Here is a 17,365-nt window from a genome sequence, read left to right on the forward strand (position 1 = left end):
TTTTCTTAGGTGTGGCGCATCCGCATGCTGCTCCCAAGGGAGCCTGGCTCACAGTGGCCCCCAAAAAGGGCTCGGTCCCCACCCTCCCACACACCCCCACCCTCACCTGCATTTGCGAGATGGCCAGTAGCATCTTGAAGCGTGTCTGCAGGATGCAGGAGCAGGACGACTGGGAGACGGTGACACACTGCCGCAGCCACAGGATCTCATCCCACATGCATGACACCTGCAGCACACCAAAGGGCCGTAAAAAACTGCTGCTGGGTCACATGAAGGTGTTTTGGGGAAATCCCTTTGCCTTTCTGTTTGAGCCGTGTTAGGAAGGTGCAGTACGCTTATCACCTCTCAGCAGAGGGGTGATTTCCTATGCCACAGGGACCCCGAAGTGCCTCCAGAGCCTGTACTTGAGGTAAGCACCATGCCGTGTCCACTCAGGTATCCATCTTCAATCTAAGACTGAGACCTTCTTAAGGCTGAACAGAAGACAGCTAAGAGAAGGAGGGAGAAGATAGCCTTCTCCCTCAGTAGATAATCATAGAATCCCAGAATGGTTTGGGCTGGAAGGGACCTTAAAGCCCATCCAGTGCCACCCCCTGCCATGGGCAGGGACACCTCCCACCAGCCCAGGTTGCCCAAAGCCTCATCCAGCCTGGCCTTGAACCCCTCCAGGGATGGGGCCTCCACAGCTTCTCTGGGCAACCTGGGCCATTGCCTAAAAGACCATTCAGCAAAAGATTTTGTCCCTGAGCTGCCCACCTGCCCTTTCACTGGGCCCACCAACAGTGGAGGACCAGGCAGCAGCACGCTGCACGTCCTGCTCTGTACAAGAGACAGAGCTGCTTCGGCAGGATGCTGCGGTGAAGCAGTTAAACAGCTGTGGAGAGGCACCACCCGCCCATCGCGGCACGCAGCCTGCCCAGCATGGCACTGGTCCATCGCCCACCCATCGCAGCACGCAGCCTGCCCAGCACAGCACCGGTCTGTTGCCAGCCCATCATTGCCCACCCATCACGGCATGCAGCCTGCCCAGCACAGCACCGGTCTGTTGCCCACCCATCATGGCACGCAGCCTGCCCAGCACGGCACTAGTCCATCACCCACCCATCACGGCACGCAGCCTGCCCAGCATGGCGCCGGACCATCGCCCACCTTTGGGCTTCCAAGGGCTGGGGTGGAAATGCAGTTCTCTGGTGGCTTTTCGGTCCATGCTGAACCCTGGGGAGCAGCAATCCTCTGGGCTGCCTGCACTGCCTAGCCACAGCGCCCATGGTGGAGGAGAAGCTGGAGCCAGCCGAAAGCAGTGGCGGTGCCCAGTGCCTGCTCAGCTCATCCCGGGACTCCTAGACTGTTGCTGGCTCTTGGCATGGCTTTGCCCCACAGAGTGTGCAAGGGCAGTACCACAGTGGGGGTCCTGGAGACAATGCTGGGAAGCCCGGGAGCCACCAGATGTTGTATCATCTGCTGTGAGTAGGGAGTGAGCTCCTGCTCACTTTGTGCACATGGGGTGTCCCTGGGTGCTGCTCCCGGCCCCAGATCAGCCCCCGCAAGAGCCCCGCCGTGCCCCATGCAGGACAGACACTGCTGCCTGTGTGGGCAGCACCAGGGAAGGTGCTGCAGTGAAGGTGCTCTGCAGATTGTGACACCTCTGGAGGACACAGTGTCTGGGGTGGTGGCCATCATCTCAGCAGCATCATGACAGATGTGTCAAGAGAAACACTGCTGCTGTGCCCCAGCGCACAGCACAGGGTACCCAGGCCACCCACCTTGGTGAACCAGAGAAAATCCTGCATGAGGAGGCAGGAGTAGGTGTCATCAATCTCCACCACGGGGATCTGGTCTTCATGGGTCACCAGGATGTTGTCATCCTTGTAGAAGATCGCTGTCAGGTAGAGGCCCCTGCAATGGGATGAAAGACAGACTTCAGTGTCACCTCGAGCTGCCAGCTGCATTTCCCAAGAGGTGTCTCTCCCGAGGGCAGAGGGGATCGAATCATAGAATCATAGAACCATAGAATGGTTTGGGTTGGGAGGGACCTTAAAGCCCATCCAGTGCCACCCCCTGACATGGGCAGGGACACCTCCCACCAGCCCAGGTTGCTCAAAGCCTCATCCAGCCTGGCCTTGAACCCCTCCAGGGATGGGGCATCCACAGCTTCTCTGGGCAAAGATGCCCTGCCCCAGGTCTTAGCTCCTCTCCAACAGCCCGTGGCAGAAGGAGCACACTGCCAGTACGGGAGCAGGAACAGGAACCCAACGCTGCCAGTGAGATGAGCCTGGCCGATGCCCCAGCTGATGCCATGGCCGATGCCCTGGCCAGCACAAGGGAGGGTGATGGGGCCAGGCCTGTGTAGGAGACATGCTGGAGTGCCTGGAGGCCAAGCATGAAGGTGAGCAGTGGGAGTGTGGTGGGGTCTAGAGGATGGTGGGGTGATGGCGATGCACAGAGATGGTGCAGGGATCTGGCTATGGGTGCAGGTTGGTCAGTCCAAATGGGAACACCACGGACAAACATTTGTTTTCCAGGCAATGGGACTCATCTCCACTGACACCACCAGCTAGCTCCAGGCAAGGACCCACCTCTGAGTCCCCCCAGACCCCAGCTTGTGCCCACAGCTCCCAGCAGTGCCCAGGACAGGCAGCCCCATGTCCCCACCAGGAGTCAGGCTCTCCACCACCCTGTGCACCAGCCTCTCACCGCTTCAGTGTCTTGAGAAACTTGATGCTGGGGTGGAAGAGGTGCTTGAGGCTCTTGGAGACTGAGTGCTTCCTGCTCTGGGGCTGGTTCTTGCAGGGCTCTGGGGAGTAGAGAGCAGAAGATGCTGCAGCAGGAGCCCGTGGCACGACATGTCAACCCACTGGGAAGGCTCTGCCAAGGTCTCCACTGCCTGAGCTGTCTCCTTGTTATGCTCATACAGGGGAAAGACTTACTCCTGGTGCCAGCCCAGTCTCACAGACTGTGTCACAACCCTGGGGGGCCTGGCTGGACCCCAGCCTCCCTGCGGCACCATGCCACGCACTCACCATGGCAAACACAGTGCTGGTGGACGGTCTTCACCTGCCCCAGCAGATGGTCCAGAGCTTCAGCTTGTCCCCTTCGCCGGGGGGCCCGGCCGTCGTACTCCCGCCAGTCTGTTGGGGACAGACCAGCATCACCCCCTGCACCCCTTGCCTGGGGGAGAAAGGGGTTCCCGTCCCCTCCTCCCCATGGTGTGTCACCTCCTGGCACCCCCCTGGGGGGTGTCCCACAGGCACAGCACGGCATGGGACAGCACAGCAGCAGGTGTGGGTGCCGGGCACGTCTGGGTGGGCTGGGCTTTGGGAGATCCCCAGTTTCCTGCCACTCTTCCCAGGAGCACCCCAGCTCTGCACAGCACCCCATGGCCACTGGCCACCCCGCAGCATGGCGGGGACACGGCAGAGGGAAAGAACAAGGTACTGTCTGTTGCTGCTGCGCTTCACCAGCTTTAAAAAAATAACATTCTTTCCAGTGTCTTCCTTGAGGTCTTCCCCAGAGCTGCAGCTTTCTCCGAGGGAGTGCCAAGAGCTGGGCTCACCTCGGCAAACACATAAATAAACTCTCCCGCTGGCTCCACCCGTTGCAAGACGGCAGCAGGAGCGGGAGCAGTGCCGGGGACCCACCGGCGCTTCTATGTTCGCTTTACATTAATTGCTTTAAACACCCCCTGTGTGCTGCCTGCTGCTGTTTTCCATGGAAAGTTCAGCTCTGTTAACTTTGGCCGGGGCTCGCCACTATTTTTAGGAGCTTTAAAAACACCCGGGGAGGTGCCTGACTATATTCTTCTGGGCCAGGGAGGGATCTTTACTGAAGGGAGAAATATTAATGGAGATAAATAAAACCCACTCATGGCTGATTCACTTGAGCCACACGGTATTGATGCTGCATGGGTCTTGATCACCCATGCAGAGTGGCAAAGGGGCTTTACAGTGGGTGCAAACGTGCCTGACACCCACTGCCAGGACAGGGTAAAGCCAGGGCAATGCAGTGCATACGTCAGCTCGGTATATGCATTCATATACATGCAAATGTATTTTTTGCACCTTTCTATAGCGGTGCTGCAGTACTTGTGTACCTGCAGCTAAAGCTACATGTGGGGTCTGCACATCTCCAGCCCTGTACCTCTTCTCGTGCTCTCAGCCCTGCACCTCGCCCTGCACATGGGGCATCCACCACGTGGTGCATTCGCTGCTCCTGTGCAGCAGCTCTGCCTGCAAGCATGGGGGGTGGGGGGGATGTCCCCCCCCATCGCTGCCTGCTCCCAGCAGTGAACGGGGCTGCTCCTTACACCTCTGCCAAGGCTGATCCCATGGGACTGCTGTGCAGTGGAGACCCATCTGGGGATGGGTGGCGAGGGGCAGAGGCCACCCCGGAGCCTGCTCAGCCCTGACCTCACCCTTTGGGGCTGCTCCTTCCAGTTCTGTCCTCCTGCCCTGTCTCCCCAACACCCTGGGGTGCCTTTTGTGACACTGGGTGGCTTTTCCCCCCTCCTTTGCCCTGGTGCCAGCATGGGGAGACAAGTGCTGACAGCCCAGCTGGCTCATGCCCCCATCCCAGCTCAAGGTAGGTCCTTGGGGGTGGGCTGGATGGGGGGTGGCACAGGGAGGACTCCAACAGCCCGTGGCAGAAGCAGCACATGGCCAGTACGGTGCCATGTGGTGGCACAGGGAGGGCTCCAGGTCCCCTGCCACCCAGGACCGGGACAGCTGTGAGCTCGGGGGGCAACTCCAGGGGCTGAGCTGGGGCATCCCACCGCATCTCCCCTCAGCACGTGCCAACAGGGGGTTCACACAACCTCGGCCACTTTGAGGCAAATGTCGCTGAGGCAGTAAGGACTGGTCCCTCCCAAAAGCTGCCCTGCACTGAATTACAAACCTCTGATGAAGAGCATGGGGATGTTTTTCCTTCCTGCAGAGGAGACAGCTGCATTGCTTTCCTTTGAGAAAGCAAAACATCCTCTCTCCTAGTGTCCTCCTTAGGATGAGCTGAGACGGGTGGCCTAAAGCAGCTCAGCCTTTACCAGGCAGCCAGGAGAACTGCAGGTTGAAAAATTCATATTTGGCAAAGCTCCTGTTAGCTGGAGCATCCGGGAGCATCCTAGACTCCCAGGCACAGAAAAAAACCCAAATACTGCCTCTGCTCCTGGGTCCACCAGACCCCACCCCAGCAGCAAGAGGGACCCCCGGATGGCCCAGGGAGCTGCCACCTCCCTCCACCTGCCCCACAGCCAGTGCCAGCTCCCACGAGTGTTCCCAGTGGTACTTACTGGAAGGGATAGCGAAAGGGGGCACAGAGGCTTGTGGGGGACCCCAGCCCTTCATGTTGTAGGCAGACACCTGGACGTAGTACGCTGTGCCCTGTGAGGAGGGAAGCCACGCTCAGTGCTTCAGTGTGCAAGGGAAGGAGGATCCCCCCCAGCCCAGTACGCCAGTACACTACAAGGAGTACTAAACTGGGAGCCCACAGCCTGGCTTCTGACCTCTCCCAGCTGTACAAAACTCTTGTTATCAGACACTAGAGAATGCCCACAGCCCAGCTGGGTGGTTTGGCGGGGGCAAGCAAAGGAAGGATGGGACATTGCAAATGCCCCTTGCCGGGAGATGCTCCAGCCCCAAAGACATGGGGCTTCCTGGAGGGTCGGGATGCTGCCTTCCCGCTGTGACATGCAGGGATCCAGCCCTGGGAGACAGGGAGCTGGCCCAACGCTGTCAAGGGCTTGTGGCACGGTGACAGTGATTAAAGGCTTCTGATTAAAGCTCAGTCAAGCTGCCAGATGTTGCAAGGCCTCCAGGCACTCATGAAGGCAGACAGGAGCGTGTGAAGCAGCTCTGAAAGCATGATGGATGGGCTGGAGCCAGCTCCTTGCAGCAGCGCTGCTCCAGGCTCTGCCCGAGCCTCATCCTGCCATACACAGGGCAGCTCTCCTGACCGCACCGAGGGTTCTCCTGCCTGCCCGCCCTGGAGCTTCAGCACCTCACCTTCCTGGCAAGGGCGACTCCATCCATCCCAGCAGCTCCCTGGGTTCCTATCCCAAGCTCCATCCTACCCTCATCACCATCCCGCCCTGTCTTCTTCCTCCGTCGGGCTGGTGCGTGCAGCCCCTGGGGAGGGGACAGCTGCCAGGCAGCATGGCCCCTGCAGTTCTCAGGGAGATAAAACAGTGGGGAGTCCCAGCCCCAACCAGCCCGTGACCTCGCAGAACTCCCAGCGATGGCGACGGGGCTGGTCCCCCCCTCTCCAATGAGTGTCGGGGCTGGTGCGAGGGGTCGAGCTGTGCAGGTGGCAAAGGAGCCGCTGATTTATTGGGTGGGAGGAGCACAGATGGAGACGGAAGCGAGGTAGGGGACAGAGTATAAATCAGGCGCTCGGTGAATGGGCCCATTCTGCCTTTCACTTGGGAGTCCCCAGGCACCCCGTGCAGGGGTTTTCCCCCCTGCCGGGGCGGCCGCTGCCGTGAAGGAACAGACAGACGCCTCTCCCAGCGCCACGCTCTTCGCTCTGCCCACGGGCTGGGCTCAACCCCACTGGGGCACAATCCTATTCCTCCTACTTGAAATGATGCCCCATCCCCTCCCTGCATCGGCAGCAGAGGATGACTCCACAGGCTGCACTGTGGCCAGTGGGTTTTTCTGGCTTTGGGCTCTCCCCCTGCCCACAGCCCAGACCCCTGTGGGGCACCCCGAGAACTCACCGACACCAGTCCCCGGATGGTGAAGTGCAGGTTCTTCAGCTTGTCGATCACGGCCTCCCCCAGCAGCGGCGAGAAGGTGGGGGAGCAGCTCCACTCCACTGAAAGGAGAGACAGACCCCAAGGTGCTGCGTGGCCCTGGAGCAGGGACAGGCTCCTGTCGGGGCCACCAGCTGCCAAGGGACCGCGGGCAGCACCAGAGCTGGCGGCAGTGGAGTGAAGGCAGGGGAAGAGGGAGAGCCACAGCAGGGGGACAGCATGGGGTGCTGTGGTCCTCCTCACTGAGCCGTGTCAGGCAGGGTCCACACCCTCAAATGACGGGTCAAGAAGATGAAGGAAATTCTCCCAGAAGCCCAAAACATCTGGTTTAAGTGGGTGAGGGGTGCAGGAGTGGCAGGATGGCAAAGCCCTCCTGGGGTGTGGGATGAGGGGGCAGCAAACAAGTGGCACCCCGAGTTCTGCCTTGCTGCAAGACGGTGGTTCAGTCCAGCTCAGATCGTTGGGGTGGTGGCCGGGCTGTCTGGCAGCATGCAGCCGTGCCTCCTCCTGCGCTCCAGCACAAACAGGCTTGACAGGGGCTTGGCAGCACTGCCCACGCCACTGGCACCTGGCGTGGCATGCACGGGGTGAGCGCCTCAGCGCATCCCTCTGGCACGCCCGTGGTGCTTGCCATGGCTGCGTGTCCCCTGCACTGGTTGGGGACCCCAGCCCTTACCTTTGTACTTGGTGACGACGGCCGAGTTCACGCTCAGGGGCTCCCAGAAGGTCACCTGCACTGAGGAGCTGCTGGCCACGGAGAGGTGAACATTGGTGGGAGCATCCGGCACTCCTGGGGACAGAGGCCACAGGGGGTCACTACAGTGAGGATGGTCACTTTGAACCCCTCAGTGTCCCTCCTGGGACCTCCCCAGCCAGGGACACATTCCCAGAGCGCTCACCCCCCATGCACCCAGCCCCAGCTACAGGGTGTGGGGATCCTCTGCTGGGTGCTGGTGCAGCCCTGTGCCTGGACCACACACAGCCCTGCTCCAGTGTGGGGGCTGCCCCCCAGCCCCCCAAAACTCTCCTGCGGCCACTCACGGGCATGCTCAAACCCTGCCTTCATGCGCTTGTAAAGCCGGTATCGCCACTCCCAGGCCTTGAGCTGCTTCTCCTTCTCGGAGCAGTCGGCGTTGGGTGCCTCGTTCACCACCTGCGCCATCAGCTCATTGACGCGCTGCTCCGCTTCCCGCACCAGCGTCGAGAGGTGCAGCGAGCGGCTCTCCAAGCAGGGTGGGTGGGCACGGCCGTGGGTCCCGAGAGGGGAGCCTGGAGGAGGGAAGAGAAGGTGGTTAAGGCAAGCCCAGGCTCTGCCGGCACCAAGTCCCCACCACAAGACCCCGTCCCCCTCTCTGTGTCCTGCTCCCAGAGTCACCCGAGTGCATGGCTCCACTTGAACCCCTGCTATAGCCTGCAGCAGTTTCTCTTAGTCCAGAGACCACCTCCTCACCCAGACCCTAGTGCCTGCGGTGCCCCACTCCACCAGGCTGGAGACCCAGCTGATGGGCACAGCACAGCTCCCCCCGACCAACTCACAGTGCGGGCTCTCCTTTGCCCCTGCCTGCAGCAGGGCCCTGGCGATGGGAGCGTTGTTGGTCATGATGGCGATGTCCAGGGGCAGCAGCCCTTCGCTGTTGGGGGTGTTGAGGTCCAGCTCCTCGGGGCTGTACTGCTTCAACAGCTCCTGGACCCTGTCTAGGTCCTGCAGCTCCACAGCCTCAAAGAGAGCAGCATTGCTCTGGAACTGGATGGAGGGAGAAACGCAGGTCGGCTGAGCATGGGGCACCCTCCTCCATACCACCCAACACCCCAGCCCTTCACCAGCACCCTACAAACCCAAACCAGGGGGGTGCTCAGTCCCAGGGTCTCAGGAGCATCAGCTCTTTGCAGACACAGCTGGATGATGCTGAGAAAACACCTGGATCAGCTCCAGGTGAACCTGCTCCAGGGCAGCTTCCATCCTGGTGTCCGCATCACCCACGCACGGACCCTCCATCCCCACCTTCCCGGCCAGTGGGAACTGACCAGGTAGGACTTGCGGAGCTTCTCCTTCTCGCCCCGTGCTGCCAGGCTGCCCTCGTCAAAGGATGTGTAGTTGACGCGGAATTTCCCCGACAGGTTTCGGTAGAGCCTCTTGGCTGCGTTCGGCGAGGAAGGGCCTGGCGGCTTCCTGGCCTGAGCCAGCTGCAGGTCCCGCATCTGCTGCGTCATTTTAGGGGAGGATGACCTAGGAAAGGGCAAGGAGGTGTGGGGAAATGAGGCATGTGAGGACATGCCAGAAAGGCAGAGGCACACCTGCAGCATTGGGACTGTTATGGTTTTGACCCTGGCTAGCAGCCAAGCACCACAACAACTGCTCACTGAAACCAGGACAGGGACCAGGGTGCAACTCAGGATAGACAGAGCAGCACCAGCGTGAGCGGCTGCAAGGTGGATGCAGGTGCCAGTGATGCCCTCATCCATCCATTATCAACCAAGGCCAGCCCATTTTTCCTTCCCATCTCTGCTGCTGGCCCTGCAAGGGTTCTGAGGGGCTTGTACGAGCCCTGTGGGTGAGACTTTTCCCTCTAGACCCAAGGGCCGGGTTGGCCCCACGCTGCCCTTGAGCCCGGAAGCCCCAAGCAACCTCAGGCTACTCAGCTCTGCAACTGGTCCCCAGCTGTCACACTGGGGAAACCTCTCCTTACTCCCAGTCTCTGTCTCCCAGAACCTCTAGAGATGGGCTGCCACATCCAGGGCTGCCTGGACCCCCTCAGCAGCAGGAGCCACAGGGACTGACAGCCCCCAGCCCCGTGCTGGGTGAGTGCTGCCCACCACGCAGTTGGCTTGGGATGTCCTCACGCACCCTCTCCACATCCATTCTTCCAGCAGGAACCCATCTCCTGCGCTTATCACTGTCCCTCAGCCCTCTTTGGTATGTGACTTTGCCCAGGGTCTTTATTCCAGCAAAGGGCACCCTCTGAAAGTGAAGCGAGAGCGAGGAATGGAAAAAAGGCCATTTCTAATGGCACCAAGACAATGCCAGGTCCCAGTGGGGATCAGTGACCCCCAGTCTCCTCCTCACCAGCAGACACAGGCTGCACAGCTGCTCCTCACCTTCTCCATCCACGCTGATTAAGCTACAAAATCTTTTCTCCACTCTGATTTTGATTTCCACTTTAAATAACCATGATAAACATGTCCAAGTCACTAGGAAAGCTGACATCTTTTCTTGGCTTCGCAGAGAGGGAGCTGCCCCTCTCCCTGAACCCGTGAAGCCCTCTTGTCCCCACCGGCAAAGTCCCCAGTTTCAGTGCGAGCGTGGCCCCACTGCTGCCTGGGGCTTTTGCCCATGAGTCATCCCTTACAGCACCGAGGGTTTTCACTGGCGTCAAACATCTGATCCCCTCCTTGCTGTAGCCCGTGGCACAGATCCCAGGCAAGGAGCATGTCTACGTGGTCTAAAGAGCATGTAGCACAATGACGCTTAGCACAGTTTCTCTCAGTTTTGACCCCATACCCCTGTGTATAAGGTCAGATATTTAGGGGCAAGGTCTTCCCCGTATCACTTGATTGGCTAAATATCAAGCAAGGGATCAGAGTGATAAAAAGCAGGACGCTTGTCTAGAAGGTCATGCCAAAATGCTACCGCAAAGCTGTGCCTGTGATGATGATGTTTGTAAAGCCATCATCAGGAGGCAGGATATTAATAACAACCTCGCTACGTGCTCTTCATCCTCCTGCTTTCAGATTAGGCACAGTGAGCTGCGGAAGTCCTTTAATGATTTTTACCCTTTATTACCGGGATATTTAAAAGCGGAAAATGATGGGGAGGCTGGCTCCTGCCAATCACTCATCTCACTGGCTTCAGCCTAGGGATTTAGAGGTCTCAAGTGGGGCCCAAGCCGGGGTGTCAGGTTGCTGCCCTGGGTTCCTCCAAGGATGGATGTTATCTGAACATAGGGCTTTACGGACCGGACAGTGAACACAAATCACGTGAGCTTCAGGTGGCCCAGACACCTTGAAGCGACCATGCAGAGGTTGGCGAGATCTGGGCCTGCTGGTGCTGGTGGGGAGGAAGGGGAGCAGCACTGGGGGAGAGACCTGCACGAGGCAGGGAAGGGGCTGGAGAATCAGCACTGGGCTCACTGGGACCCACCCGGCTCTGGACACGGAGTCGTCAGCTTACAGCTGTGGCAGCCTGAGCACATCGTGTGTCATCGTGGATGTGGAGCAGCTCCTGGCATGCCTCATGCCAAGGGCTCCACACTCGGTGCATACAAGCCTCTACAGATGGCAAGTACAAAATCCCAGCTAGCAAAGGAGTGAAAAAGCATCACGCAGCTCTGCTGTCACTGGGGACAGGAATTAAGAGCAAAAAGCCACCCGTGCCTGGGCAGACAGGGCACACTGGCAGGAAGAGGCAAACAAGTCCTGACCCATGGACCAAGCCCAAGAAGCAAAGTGCTATCTGACATACTTAGGAAAGAGAAATAACCAACTAGAGAAACTCTCCGGCTTTTCTCTTGTGTGCAAGAGCTTCCTGCTGCCCAAGTCCTCCTCTCTCCACCTGCAGCTGCTGCTCGGAGGGGAAGACAGCTCTTTGGGTAGGTGCCCAATTCCTCTGTGGTTCCCCTTCATCCAAGGAGGCAATAACGCTCTCCCACATCAGGAAAAGAAGGAAGATCACAAAAGTACCTCTCTGGAAGCTGGGTTAGACTCTGTTTTAACAAATCTCTGCTCCATCCATGCCTACAGAATCAAGGTTTAAAAAAGGAGTGGTGCTTTGGCGCAAAAGCCCTTTTTTTCTGCCAATTAAAATATATGGCAAATGACCCAGTACAGGCAGACTGCACAGTTTGGAGGAAGTTCTCTCAGAGATGGTAGAAACAGAGGCAACACAGAGAAATTTCTCTGTTTTCCCTCATCTGATTTGCTTCTAATGAGAAGTAAAGACACGGAAATTATTCTGAGCTCAGGAGTGAACAGCTATCTATATTAAACTGGCCGCCCCAAAGATAAAAGAGTTTCCTGCCCTGTGGTTATGAGTCATCTGGGCTCAGTGAAATCCTCTTGATTTATCTAGAGCTAAACTTTGTGGTAGAGCAACTGATAGCTGAAAACAACACCCACAGATGTCATGCCCTCAAGGGATGACCAGCCAACACCGCCTCATGCCGATGGCAGAGTCCCATCCTGTGGGGAGGTGGTGGGAGGAGGTCCCACCTCCTCTGCCTTTAGAGTCCAACTAAATTTATCTCAACCATAACCAGTTCTTGTTGCTAATTATTTACCTACCTCCTGCAAACACCGCAGCAGGGGACAGGGGCTTTGCCTGCCCCCAGCAGGTCAGTTTTCTGGCTGTGGGATGTTTGCAACCATCAGGGAGGTGGTGTGGCCATCAGGTCTGCAATGCCATAAATCTGTGTACCCATGGAAAAGGCTGAGGTTCTGCCAAAGGATGCATGGGGCTGGCCAGACCTACCTCGTGAAACAATGTAATGAGGATTTTTTTTTGTTTTAAAGCACATGAGGATGGATGTGCATAAGACAACTTCATTTTATCCCTCCTTCTGCAACGAACACAACCAAATCCACTGGGTACTTCAGAACATTGTGGTTTCTGCATAGTCTGGGTTTTACTGTTTCCAACCCTGCAGATCTTGGCCTAGTAAACAGTGTTAATAATCGTTGTAATTACATGATTTTAAGTGCATTTTGTTTAAGGGCGTAGCCTCTCCGAGCCTCCAGCAGAGAACCAGTCCATGTCAGCCAGGGCTGCCCCATCCCGCCGGCAGAGCCTGGCCCCGGGCTGGCTGGAAGGAGCCCTGCCCACCCCAAGCCCCACGGGACCTGGCCGTCCCTCCCTGAGCACTCACGGGGATGGCCCACGCTGGGCACCAGATGTGCAAACCCCTGGGAGACTTTGTCCTCCCTGCCGCCACGTGCTCCCCTCTCGGGGACAGGAGGTGACGGTATCCAGACAGGCAGGCAACCACTGTCCTGCCTGGAGGTCATGAGATGTGGCTGCTGGGGACCACAGTGGCCATCTGGCGCCATCTCCCCTCAGTGGGAGCCCAAGCTGTGGAAAGGCTCACGTACAAGCCATGCTGCTGGTGGCAATGGCCCTCCAGCCAAAAACCCAGGCTGCCCGGTCCTGCCACCCCCCACACTGGCCGACACCCCCCCCACTGGCCGTGGCAGGGATTAACTCATGGGTGCCTGCTCCTGCTGGCAGTGAGAGGGCAGACGCCGGCCCATGGCACAGGCTCAGCATCACGCTCCCATCCTCGAGGTCAGCATTGGTGGCTCTGGCCTCAGGAATTTGTTCCCCGCAGTCTGCAGCCTGATGCAGCAGAGAGAGATGCCACGGAGCTCTGCGCATGAGCAAAAGGGAGCCTGAAGGACAGAGGATGAAAAGGGTTAATGCTTTGAAAGGATGAGAAGGCTTGCAGCATGGAGGAGGAGAGGGACTGGGTCCTTGCAGAGCCTGTTGTAGCCTCATGGTGCTGTGGATATCAGCGGTACGTTTGCACAAGCTGCCAGGGATGCTCTCCTGAACCGTGGTCCAGTTCAGTCCCTAGGGTTATCCAATGAAGGAACAGGCAAAGGACAGGAGAAGCCTAAAAACCAGTTATCAGGGAGAGGCAACCCAAGCCAGTCAACCTCACCCCGAAGTGGGAGCTTGCATCAAGAGATCAGCTGGTGAGATCAACACACAGGCTGCTCCCAAAGAAATCTGAGCGTGAGGGGTCTTTCCCGCAGCCAGATCCCACGGCCAGGGCCATGCTCACCCTCAAGGACATGCAGGACAGCACACATGGCCACAAACGCTCAGACACGAAATACTCCGCTGCAGAATCCACTTAAGCTAAGACACAACAGACCTCCTCTTGGCTCCCAGGGACACGAATCAGAAGCACAATGTCCAGCAGGAAAAGGAGCTGCGGATGCACTCATGTTTTCTACTCTTTCTGCAATTTTTCAGGACTGCGGAGATAGTGGATCCAAAATGGAGCACGAGTAGGGGAGCCCTTCCAAAAGAGCAGGATTTCATCATCCATCAAAAGGCACACACAAAACTGGGATAGAACGCTCAGCTTAGCATCCCTGCACGGTGCCAGGACCCATGGGAGCAGCCCACACACCAGGCAGTGACCCATCCTGAGGCGTGCGCACCTCAAAGGTATTTAAATATTGTGCGGTGACCTGGCCACGCAACGATGGAGCCAAACACTCCTGCTCCACAGAACCATCTGCGTGCCTGGAAAATGCACTTGCTTATTGAAACCTGGGTCCAGGGAAAGGCACCAAACCAGATCCAGGGCTTTGTTTGTTTGTTTCCTACAGATTTGCTCTTTTTTCCCCGCTTGGCAAACCCACTGGGTTTTGTTTTGAATGGAGCCGAAAGGAGCATGCCTCTTTTGTTTAGCAATAACAACTAACTTATATAGATCCTGATCCTGCCAGGACATTTTTGTTTGAGCTCCAGAAGCTCGATGCTATTAGCCCAATGCTCGGAGGAGCTCAGCACGGTGCAAAGCCAGGAGCTGCTGCACAGCACTTGGGTTGGTGCAGAATCTCCTGAGCACCAGGCAGTGGTGGGGCAATGCCAGCAAGGCTGCGTGCAGTTTCTGCCCTCTCCATACCAGGCACGCCACGGTGCTCGTAGGTGCGTCTCGAGGAGCTCAAGACCCAAGGCAGTGAGAGCAGACCCCACAGCCATGCAGCCCACTGCACCCCGGCACAGCGTTGGATCTGAAAGCCGACTCCCAGCAGGTCAGTACCCAAATAAGCCAGAGGAGAAGAGCACATCCTGCGTGAGATCTGCAACATCCTGCCATCATTCAGCGCCCTGCACCTCTGCAGGCAAAGAAGCGGAGGGTTCCCCGAGGGAGTTGGTGTCATGGCTCGCCATCCAGGCTGTTCCCCAAATCAGGAGGTTTTTGCATCCCTTGGGGAATGTGTGCACTGGGGGTGCAGCAGCTGCAGCGAGGACCCCCTGGGACCAGCCCTCACTCAGCTGCCGGAGGGGCTGTGGCAGTGGGGAAACGCGCGGGCTGGACGCGTGACATCCCACAGTGAGTCGGTAGGGTCCTCCCCAGGCACAGCCACGTTCCCCGGTGCAGCACAGCAGGGAAAAGCCTGCCCGCACAGCTCACCCCCTGCGCACCTCCCTCCTAAATCACAGGCTCTGGATTTGGGAGAGACGGAGACTTCAGGACTCCAAGAGAGGTTCGGAGCCAACCAAGTAGATCACTTGCTGACAGTCTGCAGAGGCCTCCCATAAAACACCCCGTCTCTGCAGGCCCAGCAGTCTGTTTGGGGGAGGACGGGAGCACAGACGCTCAAGCAAATTCCACTGCAACATGATAATGCTGCTGCTTCTTTCTTTCCTTTATTTATTTTTTTAATTAAGCATCCCAATCACAGTTTTTAAATGAGCCCAGAAGGAGCCTGTAGCTCAACCCCCATGAAAATATGACCAAAATCAGCCTTTCAGTCCCTCGGTCCCCTGTGACAGTGCCATCCCCATCGGGACTGCTGTCACGCACACAGTCACAAAGTGGCACCGTGCTGGCTGTGCCCACACACACACATCCCTCCCGGGCAGCTCCTGCCCTGCCCACACACGCACCTCACACACCGCCAGGACAGCGGGACACCTCTGCCTGGGGACTGTGCAAAGGGACAGTGTGCAATGGCTCTCTAGCCAAGGCAGACGATGCCCCTCGCACTCCCATTTCTTTGGGAGCAGCCTGTGTGTTGATCTCACCAGCTGATCTCTTGATGCAAGCTCCCACTTCGGGGTGAGGTTGACTGGCTTGGGTTGCCTCTCCCTGATAACTGGTTTTTAGGCTTCTCCTGTCCTTTGCCTGTTCCTTCATTGGATAACCCTAGGGACTGAATTGGACCACGGTTCAGGAGAGCATCCCTGGCAGCTTGTGCAAACGTACCGCTGACATCCACAGCACCATGAGGCTACAACAGGCTCTGCAAGGACCCAGTCCCTCTCCTCCTCCATGCTTCAAGCCTTCTCATCCTTTCAAAGCATTAACCCTTTTCATCCTCTGTCCTTCAGGCTCCCTTTTGCTCATGCATGGAGCCCCGTGGTGTCTCTGCTGCATCAGGCTGCAGACTGCGGGGAGCAAATTCCCGAGGTCAGCCCGCTAGCACCAGCCTCGAGCTGCTCGGAAGGGGACACCGACTGTCACAGCCTGGCTCTGGGCACCGCGACTCATCCCTTGATGGAGGGGAAAGCCAAAATGCCAGAGGCTCACACGGGCTCCATCCGCGAACATGGGTCAGGAAGCAGATGCTGGATGGGAGAAACAATGTCCACATCAGGCTGTTGGCTCTGCAGCCCAGCTCCACTGGCTTCACTCTTTTCACAAGGATTTACCCCAGCAGAGCTCCTGGCCCACCCTGTCCAGAGGCTCGCACCTAGAAAGATCTGCTTTTCTGCTTTTGTGCTACTAAATTTCTGCAGAGATGAAGCTAAGCGGGTACGTGCATTACAGAGCGAGGGGGTCCCTGCCTGGAGGGGTTCAGAACCTGCTGCTCGGGGTGCAGCATCCCTCAATTACCAGCACCATGTGCCTGGGCCACCTCCCAGTGCCAAAAGCCCCTGATCCCTACCCACCAGTGCGGGCACTGGGGATGGCAGATCTGCCATGGGCTCAGCCCTGGGCTCCCACCTCCCAGCCAGGGTGAAGCCTCCTTGCCGTGCTCCCCACAATGCCAGCCTTTAATTGCTGCTTGACATGAAGTATCCGAGCAGGGAAGTCTTGGGTAAATGTTCTTGCTATGGGAACACACAGTGCTGAGTCTCTTTCATTACATTGTTTTTGTTTGGCTTTTTTTATTAGTTGTGCTGTGGCTTCCCCTCCCTGACGGGCCAGCGAAGCGCACGCTAAATATGGCCGGGTTTAAAGTCCGTCGTGAAACCCGAACCGCGGCACCAGACTGGCTGGATTACGCGGGACATGCATTCCAGCCACCACGGTCCTGCCCTGGCCCCTTCCTGCTCAAACATCCGAGCAGCTTCAGAGCACGACCACCACGCTCCACAACACCTATGCCCCCTCCCGTTCCTCGCCCCACTAAATCCTGCTGGGAACCCCACCTAACCCTTTACTTCCCGGACCCCAAGCTGGCCTGTCTCCATCATACCCATCACTTCCACACTGGTCCTCATCCCACCCCGACTCCATCATAACCATCGCTTCTGCACCGGTCCCCATCCCGCAGCTCTCTGCCCCACACCTGCTCAGCCCACCTCCAGGCTGCCCCTCGGGGCCGAAGAGCCCTCTTCCCACCGGCCACGCTGCTTTCATCTTCCTCTGCCCCCCTCCTTGTTATTTTAAAGGCATTCCAGAGGATGCTGTCAGGCTTGGATGTGGTTTGGTTGGGTTGTTTGTTTTCGTACTGGAGGTTTTATGATCGCATTGGGAACGAGCCCTAATTGAGCTGCAATTCGAATTGCAGTCCGTGGGTATTTGTTTCATTTTTGGAAGGGCTTAAACGGCAGCACAGCTTAAGCTGGAGAACGCATTTGGTTTTAACTGGAACCTGATGGAGACAGGACTGAGCAGGATGGGCTGCCCTGAGCCATGACCAGAGCTCATGGGGAAGCCCCACGCA

The 17,365-nt window shown here is 57.9% G+C and overlaps 1 protein-coding gene across 1 annotated transcript in view; it reads right to left on the reverse strand.

Moving 5' to 3' along the window:
* LOC104461669 (ankyrin repeat and fibronectin type-III domain-containing protein 1-like) overlaps nucleotides 1–17,365 on the reverse strand; it is a gene marked incomplete at its 5' end in the record, with an annotated part of 42,829 nt that overhangs the window by 7,230 nt on the left and 18,234 nt on the right. Inside the window, 10 exons of the mRNA XM_010073330.1 lie at nucleotides 107–226; nucleotides 1,764–1,896; nucleotides 2,695–2,794; nucleotides 3,021–3,128; nucleotides 5,282–5,372; nucleotides 6,707–6,804; nucleotides 7,419–7,532; nucleotides 7,784–7,975; nucleotides 8,276–8,486; nucleotides 8,768–8,969. Of these exons, the coding sequence (XP_010071632.1) occupies nucleotides 107–226; nucleotides 1,764–1,896; nucleotides 2,695–2,794; nucleotides 3,021–3,128; nucleotides 5,282–5,372; nucleotides 6,707–6,804; nucleotides 7,419–7,532; nucleotides 7,784–7,975; nucleotides 8,276–8,486; nucleotides 8,768–8,969 (1,369 nt within the window). The remainder of the gene's footprint in view (nucleotides 1–106; nucleotides 227–1,763; nucleotides 1,897–2,694; nucleotides 2,795–3,020; nucleotides 3,129–5,281; nucleotides 5,373–6,706; nucleotides 6,805–7,418; nucleotides 7,533–7,783; nucleotides 7,976–8,275; nucleotides 8,487–8,767; nucleotides 8,970–17,365) is intronic.

The sequence above is a fragment of the Pterocles gutturalis genome, unplaced genomic scaffold (genome assembly GCF_000699245.1).
Source record: "Pterocles gutturalis isolate BGI_N339 unplaced genomic scaffold, ASM69924v1 scaffold11177, whole genome shotgun sequence".
Taxonomy (NCBI): domain Eukaryota; kingdom Metazoa; phylum Chordata; class Aves; order Pterocliformes; family Pteroclidae; genus Pterocles; species Pterocles gutturalis.